This window comes from Taudactylus pleione, unplaced genomic scaffold (genome assembly GCF_031769625.1).
Source record: "Taudactylus pleione unplaced genomic scaffold, aTauple2 ptg003151l, whole genome shotgun sequence".
In the NCBI taxonomy this organism is placed as follows: Eukaryota; Metazoa; Chordata; class Amphibia; order Anura; family Myobatrachidae; genus Taudactylus; species Taudactylus pleione.
Genome location: NW_028287510.1, coordinates 20,963 through 39,360, shown reverse-complemented (window position 1 = coordinate 39,360; position 18,398 = coordinate 20,963). Strand labels below are relative to the sequence as shown.

At 49.1% G+C, this 18,398-nt stretch overlaps 1 protein-coding gene across 1 annotated transcript; it reads right to left on the bottom strand.

Moving 5' to 3' along the window:
* Positions 1–183: 183 nt before the first annotated feature.
* On the bottom strand, positions 184–15,667 carry CDA (cytidine deaminase). The gene is made up of 4 exons (XM_088466463.1): positions 15,310–15,667; positions 12,696–12,807; positions 2,584–2,641; positions 184–1,116 (listed from the first exon to the last, which is right to left on the bottom strand). Exons 1-4 carry the CDS (start codon positions 15,500–15,502, stop codon positions 1,003–1,005), a joined length of 477 nt encoding a protein of 158 aa, XP_088322589.1. The 5' UTR covers positions 15,503–15,667; the 3' UTR covers positions 184–1,002.
* Positions 15,668–18,398: the final 2,731 nt, after the last annotated feature.

Genomic DNA, 18,398 nt, shown 5'->3' with positions numbered 1-18,398 from the left:
ACAATTACGTGTCTGTTCCTTTAAATTCTAAAGGAAAATTTTCTTCCTTGCTGCAATTTCATTCTGTGCTTGCCCGCATTTTCCACCAATTGTGACACAGTCGGGGTAGGGGTCCCTCTCCTGGGTAGATGGACTCCCACTTTACACACACAGCAGCCGGAGAAACAGGACACAATTCTGGGGTTCTCGTGCAAGCTGGTCAGAGCCAGTCTTTATTGTACTGGACACATAAATAAAACAAAACACAAACAAAATCCTAGCCCGGCTGGGCTCTAACTAGACATCAGGTTCCTTCACTAACAGAAGACTAAATAAATTCACGTCCACAGTACTTAGAGGTGGTATCACACAGTGTCTCAGAGCAAACTAGCCTGCGGGCCTACCCTCTCAGGTATGAGACACTTAGCTATAACAAAACCCAGCTTATCTGAGCCACTTTCAGGTGCAAGCCCTAACGAGCCTGCTACCAGGCTGAAAGGCCCAACACCTGGAGTGGTCTGTGGATGGAGCCCTCCTTCTCCTCACATCCACACCCCCAGGACCCATTCTGGCTTTTCACCAAAGCCATCATTTCTAGTCTGTTTTTCCAAACAGACTTCTCCTGGGGTTTTTAAAACTCATAGTACAGGAACCTGGGACAGACATAGAAGCCAGTCCACACTTCTCCAGTGCTTCTATCACAATATGTTTATATTTATTATTAGCCGTGTCCTCCCCACCATGCCCAATGCCAGCCACCTTACACCTTGTGTATGTATTCCCCTATGTTCCCTATGTGTCCAGTCCTCCATCGTACCTGCAGGCTCCCATCTACACACAGTATATTATAGCTACAATGGTGAAAGACCTTCTATGTATAATAATCTATCATACGCCCATAATAACCCCCGGATCCGATGTGGGGAGAGCAATACACGGCCGGGGCAGCCCGTCCTCCTCTGTGATTACAATTTTATTGAATAAATAATACAATATACAGTATATGTGGTAAATAATATCTTCTTATTTCTTGCCCAGGTCCTCAGGGCCAAAGGACATTGGCAGCAGCTGGTGCAGAGTCTTCAGCATGTAGTCTCCACTTGGCTTAGTGAGGAAGATCTCCCATTCCAAGCCAAACTGGGGAAATGACACAACAGCGACGTGTGAGAACGGTGACACCACAACGCTTCCTGTTTGTCACTTATCTGTATTATGGTCTCCACCCTACAACTTGTCTACTTGTGTAAAAGCATCTCAGGGAGATTGGGTAAGCACCACCTATGAGCGCGGTGGTAAAGTGGTGTGTACTGCAACACCACTGTTACTCTGTAAGATCTACTGTACTTGCTAACAAAAAGACACTGATCCTTTTCAGGGCTTGCTCATGTATTGTGTTCTCCTCACATGTGATTCTATATAAGTGGCTGCGAAAAACCTTATATGTATATGCATGCAGCCATAGGGATCATTGTGCCTTATAATCAGGCTTGCCTACCCTCCCGATTTGGTCGGGAGCCTCCCGAAATATCGGGTGCCACTCCTGACCCCCCGGAAAGGCAGGCAAGCCTCCCAGGCGCCGCCTGCACCCCCCTCCCCCGACTACAACATGAAACCCCCGCAGCGGGGGGCCCGATGACGCGATTCACGCTGAATCTCGTCATCGTGGCTCCGCCCCCTGCTTCACAATGCCAATATTTTTGGCATTGTGAAGAGGGGGCGGAGCCACGATTATGCGATTTCGTGACCCCGCCCCAAAACAGCATCATTACCCAGCCACGCCCCCCCACTGTGTGCAGACATTCAGGGGGTCATTCAGACCCGGTCATTAGCGCCGATGCACTCGGACCGGGTCGATGGCCCCCCACAGAGCATGCGCACGACGGCGACGGCGCCGTCGTGCGCATGCGTGAGACCCGCTACGACCGACAGCGCCGGTCGTAGCGGGTCTCGATCCAAAGGGGCGAGCTGTCGATGTTGATTGACAGCTCGCCCCGTTTGGAAGGCGGGCCGGGGGGTGGCAGCCCAAACAGAGGCATTCCCATGGGAACACCTGCCATTTGGGGAAGGCCCCACTGACATCACTAGTGAGGAAGTCATCACTAGTGATGTCAGTGGAGAGCTTCCGGCTCAGACAGAGCCAGAAGCTCTCCGGGGCTTACGACAAGTGAGACCCTACCCTAGGGTCTCGTCGTAAGCCCCGATGGTCGCGATGGTCTATGACCATCGCGACCATCACCCTAGCGGTCGTTAGAGCTGTGGGTTCAGCTCTCTCCCGGAAGGAGAGAGCTGAATGTCGGCAAGTATGCTTACAATAACCAATGCATGGAAATGGCACTGATGATCTCATTGAATGTGTATATATCTCTGATTTCTTTTTTTCCAAGTATATAACAGCTACATAATGGTGGTAAGGTGCAATCAGGGAGATTACTAGACTCTTCAGGGAGCCAGGGAGATTGCTGCTATTACAGGAAGTCTCCCTGACAATCAGGGAGAGTTGGCAAGTACGCACTACACGGGAAACATGACTGCTACATCCGTATAACCACGGTGAGCTGCCTGACCCACCCAGACAGCACAGACATTGCAGCAGGGAATAGTCACCTCTCTCATTACTTGTCTGCAGGCTCCGCACGGACTTATGAAATCCTCTTCCACGTCACTGTAAGACAAGAGCAGATGAGTGACAGTGAGACAGAGCATTGCATTATGTATCAGTACATTAATTAATATTAATTTATTAAGCTATCTGTATATAGCGCACGCATATTCCGCAGAGCTGTACAGAGAATATATCCGTCACTAACATCAGTCCCTACGCCAGTGGAGGCTGATTCAGCGCTGTACACTATTGCTCCCGCAGCTGTGGATGTGGCTAATGCAGCAGCGGCCGGGACTTGTACTGAGACGCCCACGGGAGCCGTCGCAGCTGTCCGCACCTGTGTACACAAACGCAGCATGGGGCGCAGATCGTGCAAACATCCATTCCTTGAGTGTGTCTATGGTCACTCAGAATGGGCGCCGTAACGGAGACGGCATGTTTCCTGCATAATGGATCGTAGGCGCAGGATGTGACACGCCCCCGATACTACCGAGGCACGCCTGCGTTTTTAGCCGATACTCCCAGGGGCGTTTCTAGAGAGGAGGGGGCCCGTGTGTAGTCTCCGACACAGGCCTCCTCCTCTCCACCCGGCGGCCAGCAGCACACTGAGCTGTGCGCGTCCAGCGCTGGTGTTATAGACTCTGGGCACTAGAGTGTGCCCAGAGTCTATAGTGTATGCACAGGTCACCGGGAAAATGGCCGCGGTGGCCATTTTCCCTGTACTGCGCATGTGCAAACGATGGGAAAATGGTCGCGGTGGCCATTTTCCCTGTACTGCGCATGTGCAAACGATGGGAAAATGGCCGCCGCAGCCATTTTCCAGTCGATTTACAGCACTGGACCCCCGCGCCAACGAGGGACTCCGGAGAGGTAAGTAATATTATGGGTGCAAGGTGTGGGGTGCGGGGCCCCCCTGGACCCAGGGGCCCGTGTTCCCCGCACACCCTGCACCCATTATAGATCGTCCCTGCTCCCCATTGCCTCCCACAAATGCTCCCTACCTGCCAGTCACACTACGATTAAAGACTCGCAGCGCGCGGCTCTGGTAATGTAACATGACGCATGCGCAGTGGCAAAAAAAATGCTCCATTTGCAAAAACATCGGCCTAGCGTATAAATGTGAATATTACGTGCACATTTATGGAAACAAGCGCAGTGACTCAGAGGCAGCTTTTACTCTGGAAATCACTTGTAATCTTTACAGGGAAATGACTGATTCATCCTCCTGTATGGTAATAATGGCGTGCAGTGGCGTAATATCCCCTGATTCCCTGTGATGTATGGTAATAATGTGCAGTGGCGTAATATCCCCTGATAGTTCCCTGTGATGTATGGTAATAATGTGCAGTGGCGTAATATCCCCTGATTCCCTGTGATATATGGTAATAATGTGCAGTGGTGTAATATCCCCTGATAGTTCCCTGTGATGTATGGCTCAGTAACACAGTACATCACCCAATCCATATACATATAAAGGGGAGCACTCACCAGTAATAGCATAGAAAGTTGTCTCCACTAAAGCAGATGAACAACAGCAACCTTCCCGTCCCAGCTGTACCTAATATGCCATCTGCTGCACTTACCCCAATATGCCATCTGCTGCACTTACCCCTATATGCCATCTTCTGCACTTACCCCTATATGCCATCTGCTGCACTTACCCTTATATGCCATCTGCTGCACTTACCCCCTATATGCCATCTGCTGCACTTACCCCTATATGCCATCTGCTGCACTTACCCCCCTATATGCCATCTGCTGCACTTACCCCTATATGCCATCTGCTGCACTTACCCCTATATGCCATCTGCTGCACTTACCCCCTATATGCCATCTGCTGCACTTACCCCTATATGCCATCTGCTGCACTTACCCCTATATGCCATCTGCTGCACTTACCCTCCTATATGCCATCTACTGCACTAACCCCTATATGCCATCTGCTGCACTTACCCCTATATGCCATCTGCTGCACTTACCCCTATATGCCATCTGCTGCACTTACCCCCCTATATGCCATCTACTGCACTTACCCCTATATGCCATCTGCTGCACTTACCCCTATATACCATCTACTGCACTAACCCCTATATGCCATTTGCTGCACTTACCCCTTATATGCCATTTGCTGCACTTACCCCTATATGCCATCTGCTACTTACCCCTATATGCCATCTGCTGCACTTACCCCTATATGCCATCTGCTGCACTTACCCCCCTATATGCCATCTGCTGCACTTACCCCTATATGCCATCTGCTGCACTTACCCCTATATGCCATCTGCTGCACTTACCCCTATATGCCATCTGCTGCACTTACCCCCCTATATGCCATCTACTGCACTAACCCCTATATGCCATCTGCTGCACTTACCCCTATATACCATCTACTGCACTAACCCCTATATGCCATTTGCTGCACTTACCCCTATATGCCATCTGCTACTTACCCCTATATGCCATCTACTGCACTAACCCCTATATGCCATCTGCTGCACTTACCCCTATATGCCATCTGCTGCACTTACCCCTATATGCCATCTACTGCACTAACCCTTATATGCCATCTGCTGCACTTACCCCCTATATGCCATTTGCTGCACTTACCCCTATATGCCATCTGCTACTTACCCCTATATGCCATCTACTGCACTAACCCCTATATGCCATCTGCTGCACTTACCCCTATATGCCATCTACTGCACTAACCCCTATATGCCATCTGCTGCACTTACCCCCTATATGCCATTCGCTGCACTTACCCCTATATGCCATCTGCTGCACTTACCCCTATATGCCATCTACTGCACTAACCCCTATATGCCATCTGCTGCACTTACCCCTATATGCCATCTGCTACTTACCCCTATATGCCATCTACTGCACTAACCCCTATATGCCATCTGCTGCACTTACCCCTATATGCCATCTTCTGCACTTACCCCATATATGCCATCTGCTGCACTTACCCCTATATGCCATCTGCTGCACTTACCCCCTATATGCCATCTGCTGCAATTACCCCTATATGGCATCTGCTGCACTTACCCCTATATGCCATCTTCTGCACTTACCCCATATATGCCATCTGCTGCACTTACCCCTATATGCCATCTGCTGCACTTACCCCCTATATGCCATCTGCTGCACTTACCCCCTATATGCCATCTGCTGCACTTACCCCTATATGCCATCTGCTGCACTTACCCCTATATGCCATCTGCTGCACTTACCCCCTATATGCCATCTACTGCACTTACCCCTATATGCCATCTGCTGCACTTACGCCTATATGCCATCTTCTGCACTTACCCCCTATATGCCATCTGCTGCACATGCCCCTTATATGCCACCAGACCCCTCCCCCTTTATCTTCCACATGCTTCTTACTGGGCCTATTCATCATCCTTAATGGGCTGTTACACTTTGCAGAAACGCTCTTTTCCACACGGTTTGCGTAATGGGCCAATTCACTATTAGGGTGTTGCCATCTAGTATTCACCGAAGTAGCAGTGTTAGAGATTGCAGGGACAGCTGATTTTCGGATAAGTTGTCCCCAGATCAGAGGGTCTTACTATCCACTGCTGCTTCTCGCAATGAGTAGGATACTTCATTATTGGTGGCCACCCAGCCCCCAATGGTGAATAGGTGTCTAATGAAATCAGAGCCCCCAGTTGTACCTTATATGCCATCTGCTGCACATCCCCCTTTATATGCAAACAGACCCCTCAACATGCCTTTTTATATGCCATCAGAGTCCCCACATACACCTTATAGGCCATCAGAGTCCCCATGTGCTCCTTATATGCCATCAGACCCCTCCACATGCCCCTTTATATACCATCAGAGTTCACATGTGCTCCTTATGTGCCATCAGACCCCTCCACATGCCCCTTTATATACCATCAGTGCCCCAACATGTACCTTAAACAGTAGGTGTATGTGGACAAATCTGTATACCATCTGCTCCACATGTCCCTTTATATGCCATCAGATTAGTCCACATGCCCTATTAAATGCCACATGCCAGAAGCACCATGCATGCTTATATCACCCTTTATATGCCATTAGACCCTGACTTTACATGCCCTTTTATATGCCATCAGATACCTACTGGGCACACTTACCCTCCACTGTGATGTACCTACTGGACAATCACCCCTCCCTCACTGGGCACACATACCCCATCTCACCCCTAGTGAGTACAGTATGCGCCACTCTTCACCCTTTTTCCACTTGGGACAGGGACAGGGGATCCCTTGTCCACCAGAGGCACTTACCATTTCCACGTATGTTTCCACTGGAAAATATCAAGCAAAATGCAGACAAGGCAAAGCCCAGCCAGCCAGGGAGCCGCTAAGTTTGACTTGTATCTTGTCCTCCCAGCCGAAGACCCACGCTACACGGATTACATTGTATCTACTCTAAGCTAATCATATCAGCTCATTACTTTAACACAACAAAGTAACCAACAGGGACGGCACATACACAAATCAACCCTACAAACTGATCATGTATGTAACACGTATTATTATCTCAGCTTTGCCCCGTCCTGTCTCGTGTATTATGCTATCAGGTCTACATTTCTGTGTATTGACCTGCAGTGCAGATTATTCAGATACATAAATTAAATTAAGTTTTAGTATAAGAATGTAAGCCACATTCAGGACAGCTGTGTCACATGGTCAATTTAAAAATGGTATATAGCACAAATACGCCATGGTATATAGCAAAAATACAGACAACGCTTAATACATAACAGAGGCAGGGAAACATTTATAAGTCTGTGAAAAATACCAAATCCACAGACATCAGTCATTAATCATTAATCGTATTCTGCATTAGGCCAAATTTACTGTCTGTCCCCTTTTACAGGATTGTCACTAATTCCTGCAAACGCAGGATTTCTACAAGGGGGGGGGGAGGGGGGTTTCTACATGCCTGATTTCAGAGCTAGCACATGAAGAGACATAGGGCCTGATTCAGACCCGGTCGCAAGCGATGTGCGCTCGCAACCGGGTCAATGGTGGGCCAGTGCGCATGCGCGAGACCCGGATATCGACGGGCACTCCGTCGCTCCGGGCCTCGCAACAAAGGGGGCATGCTGTCGATGTTGAGTGACAGCTCACCCCCTTTGGTGGGCGGGCCGGGGGAGTGGCTGCCCAAACGGAGGCGTTCCCATTTGAACGCCTCCGTTTGGGGGCGGCCCCACTGACATTAGAGCCGAAATCTCTCTGGGGCTTGCGGCCACGAGACCCTACCACAAGGGTCTCGTCGCAAGCCCGATGGTCGCGATGGTCACCCACAGCTATGCGAGCAGACAGGAGGCCGTTCTAAAAAAAAAAAAAAGACCGGTCCTGATTCAGAGCGAGCGCTCTGTCAGGGTCTTAGTTAGCATATAACAAGCTATAGTCTGCCTCACCCAGTGCAGTGTATGTAATAGGGGGTGAGTCAGCTTAGGACGGAATTGCAAAGCAAAGCAGTTTTGCAATCCTTCCTTGCTAATATGCAAATTCAGCAGGACGTGTATGACACCCCCCTATATGACACCCCCCTGTATGACACCCCCCTGTATGACACCCCCTGCTGCATTTGCGATACCAGCACTGAGACCAAGGTCACAGGCTGGGATCACCATTGCGACCATTAGTTGCGATGGTGAATGGCATAAGCCTCAGCTTACTCAGGCTGGCTGGATTGCGAGGCCAGTAAACTCCATCCATGGACAAAGCCCCTGGCCTTGCCACTCCCAGAAAACGGGGCCCAACACGCCCCTGTTTCCGGAAACGCCGACCGTCCCTGCCCCCGCACTGCTCCTTAAATGCCTCTGCCTGTCAATCAGGGAATCTGCGTTCAGCATTGCCCATACCTGCAATGCTGAATTAGCCCCATAGATCTGACATATACAGGGAGAGCAATCACAGTAACCCGTTATATGCCGCAGTAGGGTCAAAATGGTCAGGAAAAGATTAAACATCCCATAATAAATATACATACATGATATAACCAGTAGGAGACCAAACTAAACTTACTAAGCAAACACTCTCCGGCCACATGGTAATTGGTAAGACGCCTGTCTCTTCTTGTTGGCAGCTGCTCTCTGGTCTCTTTGAGTGCTCAGATCCATGCACACAGCAGACTTAGGAGTAGCTGCTGTCACTGGGCATGTACAGCGGCTCCATTCTGTCCCTTATACAGCATAGCGTGGTCACAGCTCTAGTAAGATTGTATTATATGCTACAGCTATTGTGGCCTAGCGTTAGTGTAGGGATCCCAGCCCTGGAGTACTCTGCTTAGATCATGTTTTGTAGTAGATATAGCGGTATGCAATCGGGAAGCTGGCTGACGGGAAGCTGGCTTCCCGACTGCTTTATCCCGGCGTAGGATAAATGACCGGCGTCTATATCTAGACGCCTGTCATTTTCCCCGACGCTGGGAGACCGGCGCCTGGCATCCCGATGGAAGGGATGCCGGGCGCCGCGAGCGGACAGCCGTGAGGGGGGAGGGTTAGGTTTAGAGCACCCGGGGGGGACATAGTGTTAGGCACCCCCCCCGGTGGGTTAGGGTCATGCTAGGGTGGGGGGGAAGGGGGGGTTAGGGTTAGGCACTTAGTGGGGGGTTTGGGTTAGGCACTTGGGGGGGAAGTTAGGGTTAGGCACCCTAAAGGAGCGTTAGGGTTAGGGGGGTAGGTTAGTATATACTTACCTTAGGGACGATCGGGATTTCCAGCGCTGTCGGGCTTCCGCTGCCGGGATCTCTGCGTTTGTCGGCCAGGTGCTGCCAGGATTCGAACTGCCGGCCTTTCGGACGGCGGTATTTCATACCGATTCCGATATAGCAGAAGCATCAGAGCGATGGTGTAATTGTTCCTCTCTGCCTCTTAGGGGCTGTTCTAATACCTTAGCTGGGGTCCTAATGACGACAGAAGTACGTTCTCACCGTCATCTTCATTTCTGTGTATAATAGACACTATAGGCCTGATTCAGAGATGGACGCAATGCCAATGATTATGCAATTGAGCGATTATCGGTTGTCTGCGCCTGCGTCCGAGTAGCACTGCGCTTGTGTCAAATGTAATTTTCGTTGCCGCTCTCAGTGAGAATGTATTTGCAATGTGATTGACAGGAAGGGACCGTATCTGGGCGCCGACAGGGATGAGGGGCCTCATACATAGGTGTGCCGCCACCGTTTTAAGAGCGTGTGATACCGTATGCAGTAAAACATGGCTCAGGCATCTCAGTTTCCGCAGTCACTCAGCACGACCATTGGCCAACTCAGAAGTCTGATACTTTGCAGATAGTATTATAATCGATTGATCTGTGGCCGATGTATGCAGACGCTTGCATTCGCAAAGCCGCCGGTTGGGCATCTCAATACAAACCCCGGCAGCTGTGACATTTGCATATATTCACACAGCCGCTGCGGACAAAGACGCAGTGGAAATGGGATTTGGGCCAATCTCTGAATCAGGCGCTATGTGCAGCTATTTCCAATAAAACGGCAGCTTCTAGCGCTCGGCTGGCACATGTACCTGGTACAATATATTAAGGGCTCTATTACATGGGGATAGTATTAAGTGGCGCAGTCGGTAGGATTGTTACATAAATGATGACCTTCCTTCTTAATGTTCTGACTTTGAGCTCTTTTAGCGCGGAGGCCAGCAGCCTTCAGTACAGAGGATGGCGCCAGGACTCTCTTTGTGGCTCCTGCCTACAGTGTATTAATCTTTGAGGGCTTGGGATGTCCTGCTGTTGGCTGGCACCGGGTCCTAAATATTGTAATCCGAGTGGCACAATGTTTGACTGGCTGCCCGGTGGAGTTTGCCCACATCAGTCTACATCAGACTACACAGCGCTGCTGAGGTCTGTGCGAGTACACGCAAAAAACTTCCGCCATTCATTGGCGCCTAGTTATACTCTTTGCTCCCTCTCACTTCGAACTCGGCTACGCCACTGACAGTGGGCCTGATTCAGACCCGCTCGCAAGCGGGTCAATGGGCGGGCAGAAATCACTCGCTTTCCGGTACTCGCATCCAAAAGGGCGGCTGTCGATGTTGGCCGACAGCTCGCCCCGTTTGGTAGGCGGGTCGGGGGGTTGGCTCTCCAAACGGAGGCGTTCCTGAAGGAACGCCTGCCGTTTGGGGGCGGCCCCACTGACATCACGAGTGATGTCAGTGGTGAGCTTCCAGCTCTATTAGAGCCAGAAGCTCACTGGGGCTTGCGGGAATGAGACCCTACCACAAGGGTCCCGTCACAAGCCCGATGGTCGCAACCATCACCTGGCCGCTCGCAAAAGCTGTGGGTGGTCACCCACAGCTATGCTAGCGGCCAGGAGGCCGGTTTTAAAAAAAAAAAAGCGGCCGCCCTGATTCAGAGCGAGCGTTCGCTTTTTGCGAGCGGCTCTGAATCAGTCCCAGTGTTACAGGAGCTCCTGTGGATATCCCAAGATAAAGAGTAGTTTTAATTAAATATTTGGAAACCTAAAGCTGATGTGAAACTACAATCGTCCAGGGGATGGATGGACAGACGCGTGGTGGTCACTACCCCCACAAACAGAACCTCGCCTCTAGTATTAGGTGCAAACGCTTACAGGACTATATGGGTCAGACAGGACACGTGTCAGAGGACTAGTTTTCCCACTATAAACCCTCCGTGACTAAGGATATTTCACATCAGCTGAAAAATTGGGACATTTCCCCGAACGCCTGGGTGTGTCATTTCCTGTCATTAAGTGCTGGAGGTCGTCTGGTTTAATAATCTCCTTAACACTATGGAATGTAATAAAAATAATATAACATATCTGCTCGGTCCTTGTATGTACACCTATAAATGCATCTTGTCCATGGGTATGATTCTTCAAGGGAACTAAAACAAAAATACAAGTAATGAACTACGGATATTACACATATTTACTATGTATTAAGGTGCCCATGGGACGATGTTTGCCCCCACTGCACCCTGGTATGGGAGAGAGAGGGGCTGAGCTACAGCTGGGCATGTGGCAGGTGGGCAATGGGCATCAGACTTTCTGACCGGTGACGATATAGCAAGCTACTGTACTCAGAGAATAATATGGTTTATAAAGATCAAAAACTCACCTACCCTTCATTATGTAATAACAAGCGCTTGTGTGTGTGTATACTGTATGTGTATGTATATACAGTATATATTATATAAAGTCCTGTTTGAGTGCTCAAACGGGTCACTTTACGGTAATTTGGGATCATTCATAGGCGGCTGTACGGTATACGACCGCTCGGCCGCCTCGATGTTTGTCCAGTGCGCATGCGCACGAGGGAGCCGGCTGCTTCGTGCGCATGTGTGAGACCCGCTACGACCGACAGCGCCGGTCGTAGCGGGTCTCTTTCCAAAGGGGGCGAGCTGTCGATGTTGATTGACAGCTCGCCCCGTTTGGAAGGTGGGCCGGGGGGGTGGCAGCCCAAACGGAGGAACGTTTCCCATGGGAATGCCTGCCGTTTGGGGGAGGCCCCACTGACATCACTAGGGGAGAGCTTCCAGCTCTGACAGAGCCAGAAGCTCTCCGGGGCTTACGACAAGTGAGACCCTACCCTAGGGTCTCGTCGTAAGCCCCGATGGTTGCGATGGTCTATGACCATCGCGACCATCACCCTAGCGGTCCTTAGAGCTGTGGGTGTAAACCCACAGCCTAACGACCGAAACAGAGGCGGCCGGTCAGGATGCAAGCGTCCGCCCAGTTTCTGAGTGACCGCTTGCATCCTCCGACCGCCTCTGAATGAGGGCCTTTATGCTCACCAGCTCGAGAAATGTCAGCGCTGGCGGCTGTGTGCGGGTGAACAATTGATTTGCTCCATCAGGCGCCATCTAGTGGCCACCAGTGCGCAACACACTTGAATTCCCCCCATAGAGGTGAGAAGCAGCGTTAGCCTTTTATATGTACAGATATAATAATATACATTTAATTTTATATAGAGCAACCCTTTCGTGCCACCTTGGGACATAAAGACAATCTCCATGTTTTCCTATGAAGCTCGGACTGATATATTACAGCGATGTCTTAGAAGAAAATGATGTTTGAAAACGATGATTTAGAAGGAAGTAATAATAGCACCAATTCCCTGCTGTGTGGTACCTACCTTGCAACGGCAATGCCAATGAAATCTTTATAGCCCTCAGACACCGCCTTATGAATGGCGTTACGCTCTGCACATATTCCCAGGGCGAGGCAGGCATTTTCCACATTGCACCCTGTAAGGAGAAAGGGAAGAATCATTATCTTAGCTCGTGTCTCTAGCGCAGGGGCGTATTTCATACATGCCGACAATCAGCCCCAGCCTTCCGGGAGTGGGGGGCGGGGCCGGCCATTGACGTCACATTGGGGGCGGAGCCGGCAATTGACGGCACATTGTGGGTGGAGCCGGGGGTGGGGCCATGCGATTGCATCATCGTGGCCCCGCCCCCTCTTCACAATGCCGTTATATCTGTTATTGTGAAGCAGAGGGCGGGGCCACAATGACGCAATTCAGCGTGAATTGCGTCACCGCCCCCCCCCTCTAGTTTTTTCTGGGGGGAGGTCGGGAGGGTCGCAGGCTTCCGGGAGGCTTGCCTGCCTTTCCGGGGTCCAGGAGCGGCACCCAGAAATCGGGAAGCTCCCGGCCAAATCGGGAGGGTAGGCAAGCCTGGCGTATTTGTGCACATGGATGCCTGGGTCACACCCTGCGCCCATATTATACTTACCACTCCGGAGTCCCACGTCTGCGCCAGTGTCAGCGCTGTTAAAAAAATGCCTGTAAAATGGCCACCGCGGTCATTTTCCCGGCATTTTGCGCATAAGCAGTATGGAAAACACAGGGAGTTACTGATTGCAATTAATATTTTTCTTTCCGTGTTTGAGGCTGTCCATATCATATTCTTACTCTGCAAAATTCTGTCAGCAGCGTTATATAGTTTTAATGAGAAGTTATATATGTTTAGTTTTTAGATATTGATGTATACGTATTTATAATATAAAATGTACTGATTGAAACAGATGGTGTCCTGAATTCCTGTTTATACCATATTGGGAACATTACCCTTGTGATTAGCGCACCGCCATTTTTCGGTTACATTTCTTGCTGTTGATGTCAGCCCTCACAAGCTCTCTGGGTGTATTGCTGCTCTAATAATTTAACTACTATTGTTAGCGCCAGATATTGGGGGATAGTGGATCATTTCACTCCTGCAGTTAATTTCTTATAGGAACTGCATTTCCCCTAAAATTATACTATTGTTTTGAGCACGTTTTATAACATATTAGTGTTTGGGAGAACTAGACATTGATAGCGCTGCTGAATTATGACATAAGCCTTCAGGAAAATGGAGAATGTTTCACCTATTGTTTCAGAGGCAGCAGCCTGTTATAGCCAATTAATATGTGAACTGAAGGTTCCGGATTCAGTGCTAAACCGGAACTTCGACTCAACGAAACCTCCCAGCACTCATGCGCGGTAATGTGTAATGCAAACCTTTAGAAGAGGGCTGTCTTAGATAACAGGTGATGTCTGCAGACGACTCATAATTATCATTATTATAGTGCTAGAAGTAAGCAGGAACGTTATAGAGGTCCCTGCCTGTATGGGAGGAATGAGGAACAGTGATATTGGTGTATTTCACAGTATCTTGCTCCATGTTACCTTCATGCATGTGTTTATATATATATATATATATATATATAATATATATATATATATATATATATATATATACACAGGTTGAGTCTCCGATAACCAGAATGCTTGGGACCAGGGATATTTTGGATAACGGTATAATCCGTATTTTGGAATATTTGCAGATCATAATGAAATATCTTGGGAATGGGACCCAAATATACACACATAATGTTATATACACCTTATACACATAGCCTGCAGGTAATTTTATACAATATTTTCAATAATTTAGTGGCTCAAACAAAGTTTGTGTACATACATAAAATTCAGTTATGTTTCATATACACCCTATACACACAGCCTTTAATAATTTGTGCCTTAGACAAAGTTTGTGTACTCTGAACCATCAAAAATCAAAGGTTCATTATCTCAGTCATTTCGGAATATTCCGTATTTCGGAATATCTGGATATGGGAGACTCTATCTATCTATCTATCTATCTATCTATCTATCTATCTATCTATCTATCTATCTATCTATATATATATATATATATATATATATATATGACATGTCCTAATTAATTGCTTGTTGAGAATGATAACATATTGAAGGACATTCTAGGAGGTCAAGTACAGGAATACAGGAAAAACCAGGGTACTGGCGATTTTTAATTACCCAAATATATTATTGTATGTGTTACACTGTATAGGAATGTGGAAAACATGGAAAAATATCTAACATATGGAAATGACTGGGGTAGTGACCGGGAAACCAACGTTTCGGCCATAACAAATTCATGAAAACTAAGGTTGAATTGTCTGCTGTGTGGTATATGTGACACCGTAAGAACAGTTATCTGCAACAAATCATCATGTTATGGGGAGATGTACTAAGCTCTGGAAAGTGATAAATGACCAGCCACTCAGCTCCTAACTGTCATGTTACAGGCTGTGTTTGAAAAATGACATTAAGGAGCTGATTGGCTGGTGGTTTATCCCTCTCCAATTGATCACTTTCCAGAGCTTAGTACATCTGCCCCATAGTATGTCCCTATGTCTCCGAGGCCCCATGGGACGAGCAGAGGTCAGTGCTTACTTACCCAGGTAGATCTTCCCATCCCGAGTGAGGAGAGCGGCCCCAACTCTGAACTTGCTGTAAGGACAATGGGCAAATGTTTTGGCTTCTTGGCTCTTTTGGATAAGCTTCTGTATCTGCTCTGGCCCCAGGTTGGAGCCAGGGGTACAGGTGTTGGCCGGTAAGTCTTCTTCTTGGCTATGTAGATGATTGTTCATCTTCTGTGTATGGTTGTGGTTCCCTGTATGCTGTATATATGCACTATATATATATATATATATATACGTGTGTGTGTGTGTGCTCTATGTATGTGTGTGATGTTTGTTATGTCAGTATGTATCACTGTGGCATTGCTTAGCTTTGTGTGACTTATATGAGAGTGAGTGTGAATGAAGTCTGACTGTCACTGATGTGTCCGCCTCCTGGGTGTGTGTCCCAGTAGTAGCAGCTGGTTCCAGTGTCTGCCCCGTCAGGTGCACTGTGCAGTGACCGGGCACTGGGGGATGAGTGACAGGCAGCTGACCTGTGCCTGGACTTGTGTGCAGGAACTGTGACTGCCAGGAACCAGCATTATTCACATCCTGTGCACAGCCTACGGGACACGGCTTCATGAGATGTGCATTATATATATAATGTACCTAACATCTGTGAATTAAAAAAATATATATATATATATATACAGTATATATAAAAAAGTTTGGTTTAATTTTTTTTTTTTTCATAGCGTAGTGGTTAGCATTGCTGCCTCTCAGTCATGAGATCAATTCCTGATCAAGGCACTAAATGTGTGGAGTTTGTATGTTCTCCCCGTGTTTGCATGGGTTTCCTCCGTGTGCTCCGGTTTCCACCCCCCACTCCAAAACCAGACTGGTGTTAAATTAAATGGTCTGAAATCAGATATATTATAAAAAGCAACAAGACAAACCTTAACGTGCTCAGATATGTCACAAGTCAGGTGTCAGTGACCCTAAAGCGCCGTGACCACACGAACACTATTGGTGTGGACATTCTCGCACGCCTATGACATCACAATTGTCACACTTGCTGCAGTGGACGGATCAGAGACATGTGCCGCCGCGGTTGTCAAGTGTGCCGCGAGTGGTTGTGAAGTGTGCCGCCGCTGTTGTCAAGTGTGCCGCCGCGGTTGTCAGGTGTGCCAAGTGTGCAATTTTAAAATCTTGTGTAGTGTGCCTCGCGTTGAAAAGGTTGAAAATCACTGATATAGGGTGTAAAACAAACTAAATATAACACTTGCTGCCATAAGACACTACTATAATAATTTGTACCTAAGAGCGTTCATTGGCCCTCATTCAGAGCTGTACGCTCTGAGCAGAGCGCACGCTCTGAATGAGGGCCGCCCTCCATAAAAATGGAGCGTCCTCCTGGACGCTCGTATAGCTGTGGGTCACCACCCACAGCCTATACGAGCGTGCAGTTTGATGGCCGCGATGGTCGTGACCATCGCGACCATCGAAACTGCGAGCCGGAGCCTGCGGTTGAGGTTTTCAACCGCAAGCCCCGGAGTGATTTTGGCTCTATCAGAGCCAAAATCACTCCCACTGACATCACTAGTGATGTCAGTGGGCCGGCTTCTGACGGTAGGCGTTCCCTTGGGAATGCCCCCGTCAGGGAGGCACGCCCCCGGCACGCCCACCAAAGGGGGCGTGCTGTCAATCAACATCGACAGCACGCCCCCTTTGATCAGACACAACGAGCGAAGGAAAGTCCTTCGCTCGTCGCGTCTGGCGCATGCGCACGACGGAGCTCCCGCCGTCGTGCGCATGCGCAGAGCACAACATCGACCCACTTGCGAGCGGACAGCCGCTTGTGAGTGGGTCTGAATCAGGCCCATTATTCCATGGCTTCATCTGTACACAGAGAATACGCGATACAAGGATTTGAATTATTTCCAGTTATATTTACAAATACAGCTTCTAAATCCAGGGAAAAGGGAAAACTGGAATAATGGATCCTTGCACAAGTCCGACGCTGCTAGTATTAGACAGGGGCGTAACTAGGGTATTTGTAGCCCAGGGCAAATTTGAAAATGGAACTCCCCCCCCCCTCCCCACCACTATGTGCGCGTAAAAATGGGCATGGTCAAAAGGGGCGTTGTCACTGAAAAATGGGGCGTGTCAACATGACACACACCCATTTCTTGTCACTGGGAACATTTTTCCATTTGCACCTTAATGCAGTGCCCCTTATACAGTCCCCCCTTTGCAGTGCCCCTAGTAGTGGTCCCCCTTATATAGTTCCCCAGTATACAATGCCCCCAGTAGTGGTCCCTCTTATGCAGGCCCCCAGTAGTGCCCCTTATACAGTACCCCCAGTAGTGGTCCCCCTTATGCAGCCCCCGATTAGTTCACCTTATACAGCGCCCCAGTAGTGCCCCCATATACAGTGCCCCCAGTAGTGATCCCCCATATGCCAGCCCCCTTACACAGTTCCTCCTGTAGTAGTCCCCCTTATGCAGTCCCCCAGTAGTGCCCCTTATACAGTGCCCCCAGTAGTTGTCCCCCCTATGCAGTGCCCCCTGTAGTGGTTCTCCCTTTTCAGTGCCCCCTGTGCAGTGCCCCCAGTAGTAAGTTCCTTATATAGTGTCCCAGTAGGAGTCCCCCTTGATGTAGTGCCCCCAATAGTAGTGGTCCCCCCCAGTAGTAGTCCCCAGTAGTATCCCCCCAGTAGTAGTCCCCCCTACACAGTGCCCTTTATAGTGGCCCCAGTAGGAGTCCCCCTTAATGCAGTGCCCGCTGTAGTAGACCCCAATAGTGGTCCCCTCCAATGCAGTGCCCCCAGTAGTATCCCCTCCCAGTAGTAACCCCCAGTGTTGATCCCGTGCCCCCCCTCAAAGCAGTGCCCCCAATAGTAGTCCCCTCCTTAGTAATAGTTTCCCCCCCTGTAGTAGACCCCAGTAGTGGTCCCCCCCCCCGAAGCAGTGCCCCCAGTAGTAGACCCCTCCTTAGACCCCCCCATAAATACAGAATACCTGTTTCCACTGAGGGGTATAACTAGCTGTATTTAAAAGCCGGTGCAGTCCACAAACTACATAGAGAGATATATAGATATATACATCATCTCTGAATAAGATTAACAAACGTGTGATTGCTAACC